We start from the raw sequence: 8,797 nt of genomic DNA on the forward strand, positions 1-8,797 counted from the left end.
GATTAAGATAATAACTCTTTTTGGAAAATCGATTATCTGAATGGAATCAAAGACCCATCATCAATATTTGTACCGGAAACTCTAACTCGATTAAGATAGAATCGATTTTCGGCCGTATCCCCCTAGATTTATATTTTTCCCGGGAAAGTTTTCCCTATTCAACTTTTCATTATTACACATTTTTTTGCTGTTGGAGTTTTTTTTGTCAAGGAAAAACAATCGCATGTAAAATAGGTAATACAACGCCATCTGATAAAGAGATAGGGACCATAAAACGAATTAAATTATTAAAGATTAGTACATTGCATAAAGCGCCGCTATGTATGCTAATGGGAAGCCAGTGTGTAGTGATGACAGATACATTACTTTATTCAGACGGCGTATTTTTACGTCACATGTACAGCGCTCGTTCTTTGTTTCTCCTTTGAATGTCCATGAATTCATTTGTTTTAGTGTTATTGTGTATATGTGTAATGTGTTGATCATACTGCAGTTTCATACTGCGAAACAATGCTGCTATTTTGAATTCTGTTCATTGCATGGATGGCATTTGGTAAAGAACAATGTCACCTGCCCGAACGATCTAATTAAAAAGTATAATAATGTATGGCATTTCATTGCGGTGCATATGAACAAAATTCATTCATTTTCAGAATTCTATTAAAATATGTGCTCTTTGTGTGTTATTCCATTGAATTTTTTTTATTTGACTTTAACTAGTTTACAAAAAAAAAATAAAAATAAAAATGAAATATTCATATATGTATGTATGCAAATCCTTCAGCATAAGAAGTTTTAAAATGAGTGTATATTGTATTTAATGTGTGTTGTGTTTGGATTTCAGGTACATGATAAAATAGAGATATTTTTTTACTCTTAGAGTAGATTTAGACAGTGCATAATAAACCAAACATGAATGATGTATTAATTATGCTTTTGCAAAAAAAAAAAAAACGAAACGAAATTGCCCCGTCTAAAACGTTATAAAATGGTTGTTGATCATGGAATGTATCCAAGGTTATAATAGTATCGACCAATTCTGCGCGGAATTAAAAAATTGGTGCGAATGGTCCGGATTAGTTATCCACTGGAACTAAATGTACCACCAATGCCTTGAAGCAGTTCATTGACGGCATTCAATGTTGAAATTGGTATCTGAAATATTTTGCAACAAAAAAAAAAACACAAAAGTTTGTTATCATTTTCAATCATTTTTTTTGTCAATCAATTGTCACCTTGAAAATGTTATCAAATAGTTTATTACGAGAGGCACGGCCATTGTTTTCAGTTGGTGATGTTTGCATTGGATCAATCAACTCGACGTCGTCCGGATTCACATTATTTGATGAATCGCGTCGCTGTTGCAAATTATAAGGTACAGCTGCTGAACCATAGCTGCGGCTATCTTTTGTTTGTGCCCAAACACCCGAATATTCCAATATAAAATTGGCAACGACAGTCAAAACAATCATCCAAACAATACGATCCATTGTATAAATGAATACCTAAATTATTCAAAAAAAAAAAGAAAAGAAATTAAGACTCTGTCATCGATAAAAATGTCAATTTTCCATTCAAAACTATAAATCAAAATCACATCTGTTTTTTTTTTTTTGCATTTAATTTTGCAAATGATCAAATTTAATGGCTATATGGAGCAGAACGAATTGTTTACACATTAATTTGGATTACATGTGATTGATATGCTTTCATTTGTACAAATATTTGAGATTATTTCAGCAATGTTGTTTTGGCTTGGGATAACTACTTTTGAAAGCACATTCCTTCTTTTTATTGTACACATTATCACGTATCAGATATCACCTACATTTATACGCTACATTATACAGAAAGAAAATGGGATAAGTGAGTGCTGCCATTTAGCGCAAACGAATGAAGAAAAAGAAGAAACGGTGTGCACATTCACATACACAAACACACATACGCATGGAATAAACAGTTTAAGAGCCAAGGTCAATTTAAATATTTGAACGAGATTGCATCGCATTAAACCAAACATCCCCGCCCCATTTTCCGTGTACATATACCATGTGTATTAGTTCACATTAGTATTTGACAAAGTGTGCCAGCAATCCTTGTGAACAATTCTTTTAAATCGTTACTTCGCTTATTCTCCTTCAATACGGATGAATTCACTTCACCAGAAAAACTTACCAATAATAATATTGCGTTGTGTTTGGCTTCATCGAACGCTTATTTCAAACTCATTCGATAGCGAGGCTATAAAATTTCGTCGTTTAACACAAAAGGCACTCAAATAATGAGTCCTTCTCGTTCCTCTCTCTCTCTCTTTCTCTCATTGAACCGTTTGAAAATGAACGTGTATAATAATAATTCAAATATTTTCACACACTACATGTGTATTAGATTGTAGTATTGTGTTTAAGCAGTGAGCACATAAGAAAATTACCATCATTCCCTAGCACGAGCTTTGTAATGAAAATGCATTTCAAACATTCTTTGCATACATTGGCATAACACATACGATGTTCAACACCCATACAGTGCATTTCACACGCTTCGGAATTTTGTATGCAATCGAAAAAGCATACATTGATGCGATGATTCGAATGGTGTTCGCATCTTTGGATGCGCATATCATACGAAGCACACTGCAATGGTCTGTATATCATATTGTTAGGTATTCGAGTGGCCAATATATGCATCGAAAAGTGCTAGCATCATATTCGATTAATATCTCTTCAGATAGATTTTTGTAACAGAAATAAGTGGCTAGAAATCAGCTGATTTTTAAATCAGCACACATTGCTATGCGAACAAAGAGAAACACGAGAAGACATGCACAAATTTTAAATTGAGGAAATGAAACACATTGCCGACAAAATTTAATATGCAAAAAATTATATAACCATTTGAAATGCAAGAGAGATAGAGAGAGAGAAAAAAAAGAGTACAGAACAGGGATACCGGTCCATTGAGCATATATGAAATATTGCATTGAACAAGTTGATTCAACTGACATATCTCTAGGGCTTTCACTGTTGCGCTCTTGAAATCAGTTAAAAGCATTTAACTTTTAAAGTAAAATGTAACATAACACAACACACACACAAAATGTATGTAAGAGACTTATGAAAAGGATCATTTTCTTTATTTTTTATGTGTATACGGGAAATTATGATCTTGTAAAGAAGGGAACATCAATGAGAAAAAAACATTTGAAAAGAAAAGAAGTCGTCTCGGGAATTCAATGTAAAACATAATTTAATATGTGTGCATCAAATGTGTCATCATGTGATGGTAAATGGCATGGGACGAATAGATTTAGAAAAATCGAAAGTGAAATGAATGACTTATGCATAATGCACATTGGATTAGATGAACATTGTTTGTGCTACATGACATAAGCACTTCAATATCCACAATTGATGGACGGAAACATGCAATATAACATTTTTTGAAGAACTTTTTGAACAAAACAAAATCGTATCGAACTTTTTGATGCAGAACAGTATACCCGTAATAATGTATTAATGTAATTTATAAAATAGAAGCACTACAGAATAAAATTGCACTTCCGAAGTGACATGATGTCAACAGCGGATACCTAGTTTGATAAGATAATCGAACTGGACACTTCATTAAATATAGCATAAATTAAACTTACATTATCGAACTTCATGTTCAATTTCATGTTTAAATAGAAGCATTCAATTTTTCGGACACATTCGACGTTGTTATATCGTATAAAGTCTTTTTATGTTCTATCAGACGGGTACCAATATTCATTGAATTGATTTTTTATCAATACATTCTTCATCTTTGACAACTTTTTTTTACTCTAGATTTCCAGTTTTATCCCCTGATTTTTTTTTAACAAAATTAAATTATAAAATCGTTAAGGTGTCAATCAATTTATTAGTGCTAATTTTTTTAGTCCACACTTGTGAAAAAAAACTTGTTATTTTACTCTCTTTGTGTCACTCTCTCACAAAAATCTCATCTGTTGAAGAAGAAAATGATGAAATGCAATTTGTCATGAAAAATGCATGCAACTTTCAAAGTTTTTCATTGGATTTCTTATCATTGGCACAAATGTGCCATTTGCACTGGTTTTTGTTTTACTTTTGTTTCAAAATCATGCCCTTACACAGATAAAGAGAAAATAAATCGAGAAAATACTCTCTTAAAATTAAAATCAATTCAACTGAATCACTTGAATTGGCTCTGCTGTTTGTTTTCAAGAAAATTTGTTTCACTTAATTTCTGTTGCGTTTCAATATAACAGCGCTATTTGCATTGTTTATTTATGTGCTTCACTTGAAAATCTGTCTGTCTTTTCGTTTGTTGCCCGAACCAAGATGAGAATGAAGACACGCGCACGCACACGAGCAAATGAGCCAGCCAGTTAGTCAATCGATGGTTAGACTAGTATGCGCACTTTTATGAAACATGGCACAATGCCAATGCAAGCAACTCGGAATTAGTTGATTTTTACTAAAGCATCTTTTCAGCTCACACCACAATTAGCCAACAGATGAGAAAAGAAAATGAAAGAGAGAGAATGAGTAAGTGAAAAAAAAAGTAGAAACAATGGCTAATGCATGCAAAGTACATAGCAGTGGCACATTGCATATTTTTTTGTTGGCTTTCACTGAATTTCTTACATAGAGACAACAAACATTTCTGTTCATCGATGTTTACACATACACATCGTATTTGTAAAAATGAAAGGGGATAAGCACTGTACAAAAACAATCGCATATAAGCGTAAAATCATTGAATAGAATTTGAGAAAAACCGTACGAATAATACGACTATCGTGAAACAAACGATACAAGTCATTGACTATATAAATCACAAAGAAAAGTTGTAAGAGTAATCGTATTATTACGGAAATGCATGCGGCTGATGATGACAAAATTGTTGTTGCTGCTACTGCTGTATTGTACTCGAATATTCCAAACACACGTCTTAAACATGGTTTGTCCAAACAAGCAAATTTGCAGTGTTCAATATGTGCAATCATCCGAATATGGATTTCAAGAAAAGTTTATGTATGTTTCATTTGCATGTAATAAAGATGGAAAAGAATTGCGGCGAATGCTGCAATGAAATAATCATCAAAAAAATAATAATAAAAGACGATAAGGTGAGAGAGTGAAAAGTGATGCAAGGCAAGGTTGTGTTGAATTGGTGAGTATGTACGAGTGCACTCACTATACATACAGAATCTTGCAATATAACTCATTACAAAGTGAAACTATGTGCGACGCACTTCTATTGAGCAGAGAGATAAAAAAAGCGAAATAAAGACGAAGCAAACGAAGAAAAATAAAAAAGAGAGGGTTCTCTCTGAAAATTATTAAATACGCTTACTCACCGCTTAAATTGCTGAAGTCAAACATTTAGCATATGCAATAACTATGTTGCACATTACTTCATCTTATCGTTGTATGAAAATGTCGGTGTATGTGTGCGCGTGTATATGCATGCTTGTGTGCAAACCGCCGTTTGTGCGTGATTCAACTAAAATTTATTTCTCGTCCAACATTTGCAACAGAAACCAGTGATCATTTCTTGTGGTATAATTTACCGCTGCTGTTGCGCAAATTCATGGCAACTCGGCAATTTTTATTCGAAACCAAATCGAAAGATACAGTAAAAGTGAGAGTGTTGCATTATTATTGGTTTTCGATTCACAGAGAGTTCACATTTGCAATTTGAAATTGGTTTTATCGACGTTGCCACTGTTGTCAGTTTCCAATTTAACAAGAAAGTTTTATCGTTCTTATTTACAGTCGTCGTTTAGTGGCAATTTATCTCTCTCTCTGTGTTGCATTGCTCTTAATATGTATTTGGCAACACATTCGAGTGAAACACACAAGAAATTTACCTATTTTCTGTGGTCTCGGTGCATATTCATCGAAAGTTCGATTCGAAACATATACAAACTCACACAATAGCACAATCGAAATGTTATACATATCAAAACTCATTCATTAAACGATAACACGGCCATCATCCAATGTCACTTAATATTGCCTCGGACAATATATATCTTCAGATATATTTATATTTGCCAGATCGATATTTTGCTGATGGTTTGCGTTTAAATGGCAAGTGCATAACGCCCTTGCTTTTATCCATCGTCGACTTGTTTCGCCTTTATAGTCGCCTGATCGAAACAGCACAAATGCGTTACGCTCATGGATTTTTTCTACATGCTACTTGTAAATTTACTAGGTTTTTTTTAGCATTTTGTTGTATTGATTTACTAAAGTGTCGCGTACCGCTTTCCAATCACAGTTCATTTGAGTTCGAGTAAGGCCTTTTCAATTTATGGAGGAAAAAAAACAGTCGTTTTGATTTTTGTCTCTTGAATAAACGGAACAACTTTTCCCTACTACACTTTCATAAATTATATTATGTATGACGTTCAACGATTTTCTGCTTTGTTAATTTCACCCGGTCTTTTCTTTGTCCGGGATAATGTCAATCTATCAGAAAATTGAATTAAAAAACTTTAATTGAACATAAAAATTAATTTGAAAATTACATTTTTTTGGGTTTCTTTTTATGTCGTTAACCGTTTTCATTTTTGCTCGTTCGCTCTGTCGCTTCGTAAAGTCATATCTTGCGGTTTGTTTGATATTATAAATTATCATTCTATTGGGACAAAGAAAAAATAATCTACCAATACATTTTACGAAAAAAGTTCGTTCGTTAGTCAAACGTTTTTATTAGCTGAATATGAAGTAGTCTTTCACCGTCATTTTTTTGCGCAATCGTAAACAAGTGCCAATTAAACGATTTACTTTGTAAATGGTCCCAAAATGGAAAAGAAAAATAGAAGTTTAAATGCAGTATATATGCATGTGTCAATGAAGTTTCAAAGTTGTACAATGTCATCGTTTATATGATGGCAGAGTTTCTGTATAAATGTAGTGAATTGGTCGGCTGATTGCAAATTTCAATGCCAATTTAGAAAGCACAAAATGCAAATACACAAAAACTTTTAGCCAGAATTTTGTTCGACATAAAATTAAAGAAGCACACACTGATTTTTCACATCGAAATATAATTTGTCCCCGTTGTTGAATTGAATTAATATTTCCATAATGAATGAATGCGCGCGGTGCTTGCGAACACTTAATGCACAAATTAGATACAAATCCAAAACTTTTTTAGCGGGCCTTTTGATTATTGGACTTTTACATACATCAAAAGTTTTTTATATCACCATTTCTCTCTCGCTCTCTTTCTCTCTTATCATTTTTGTAAATTTCTTTTTTTCTTCAACTCATTCATTAAAATATATACGTTTTATCATGTGAATTTGACTCTCAAAAGTATGAAAGCATGCGCTTTTTTGCTCTTCTTCAAATGTAACTGTATATAAATCAGTAAACGTTTCATTGACTTTCGAAACTTTTTTATAGAGTTAAATGACAAGAACGTTGACTTTACTTTTATAAGTTTGTTTGAAAAGAGCTCGTTTTGTACAAACGAAATGACTGAATCTTTTTCTTTTGCGTGAATATGAACTTTGAAAAAAGGTCTATCAATCAACAAACCACTAGTTTATAGATATACCATCATTTGTAGTTGCTTGATTTTGTGTAATTGATTCAGATCGTTCTCATGCAAATTTATAATTAATTTATAGTGCCCTTTTTCATACTTTTTTTTGACAGCGGATATATGTGCAATTGCTAACTGTCTTCAGTAAAATTATAAAAGTAAAAGACAGTTTTCTGTCATATTTTGTCACATATTACACGGCCGAAAAAATGTACACAAATTTCATAGATTTATTAATAAATCAAAATCACGAGTGAATTTATGTTATTGATGTAACGTAAAAAAGAACATTTACCTTTAATAAAGCGTTATGTGGAATAATTAGCAAATGGTGTTGAGCTTTGGTTGAGAAAATTCACCGACAATTTGAAATGCAGTTGAATACGATCTTTAGTTTGAACAAAATAACTGTAAAATCTTCACTTAACGAACTGAACCTAATGAACATTCAAAATGGACTAATCGTAAAGAACTTTGGATGTTGACGCACTTGTTTGACTTTACATGGAATTCATTCCATATGCCAATTGAAAACTATTTTTTGTTGTTGCTGTTTTTGTCTGTTCAATATGATATTAAAGTTAAACAGCGGGACAGCACACAGCCAATGTATATGAAATATAAATCGGAACGTACTTTTTAAGTAAGCGTGTGTAATGCTGTGTGTACTCGTTGGTTATTATGTAAGTAAGCTCTTAAGTTATGTTATTTGTTATATTGACTATGTCTGCGAGACTAAAGACCAAATTGAATTGAGGTAAGTGGCGTATTTTGTAGCTGTGTGTGCGTATCTAGATTGAAAAATTAAATTATCTGTACGTTGCTGCGATTCCGAAAATGTGATTTTGAAATTTATGCGTTCACACAAAATGCCATAATGCGCACGCACACACTCTAATCCCATAGATAGAATATTAAAAATTGTTGAAATTCACGAAAGTGTATGCGTCTGTAGAGTGCAATGTGTTGTATACTAAATATACGCCACCAAAACGTTTAAATCAATCAACGTTCAATGTATCAATGACACACAAATAACAACAACATCAAGTCGACATGCAAGAAGTTTTTAATCAAATACATGCAACTGTCCAGAAACGTTTTATCAACGACCTTAGTCAAAATGTATTAATGCCAAGCCAAGCTAAGTGAAGACGAAACACAAATTACAGAAAAACCACCAGAAATTGGAGTCTCACCGAGTCGATTCACCTATATATATAAAAAAAAA

General features: G+C 32.6%; 1 protein-coding gene across 2 annotated transcripts; it reads right to left on the reverse strand.

The window, feature by feature from the left end:
- Positions 1-942: 942 nt before the first annotated feature.
- Positions 943-8,035, reverse strand: LOC116345234. 2 transcript variants are annotated; one of them, XM_031774440.1, is made up of 3 exons: positions 7,862-8,035; positions 1,236-1,505; positions 943-1,155 (listed from the first exon to the last, which is right to left on the reverse strand). In XM_031774440.1, the coding sequence occupies exons 2-3, from the start codon at positions 1,488-1,490 to the stop codon at positions 1,081-1,083; spliced, it is 330 nt and encodes a 109-aa protein (XP_031630300.1). In that variant the 5' UTR covers positions 1,491-1,505; positions 7,862-8,035; the 3' UTR covers positions 943-1,080. The 2 variants fall into 2 exon arrangements, with proteins under 2 accessions (XP_031630300.1, XP_031630299.1); XM_031774439.1 differs by lacking the exon at positions 7,862-8,035 and adding an exon at positions 3,650-3,840.
- Between the last annotated feature and the right edge of the window lie 762 nt (positions 8,036-8,797).

This window comes from Contarinia nasturtii, unplaced genomic scaffold (assembly GCF_009176525.2).
Source record: "Contarinia nasturtii isolate CC-2019 unplaced genomic scaffold, AAFC_CNas_1.1 Cnas_scaffold_1240, whole genome shotgun sequence".
In the NCBI taxonomy this organism is placed as follows: Eukaryota; Metazoa; Arthropoda; class Insecta; order Diptera; family Cecidomyiidae; genus Contarinia; species Contarinia nasturtii.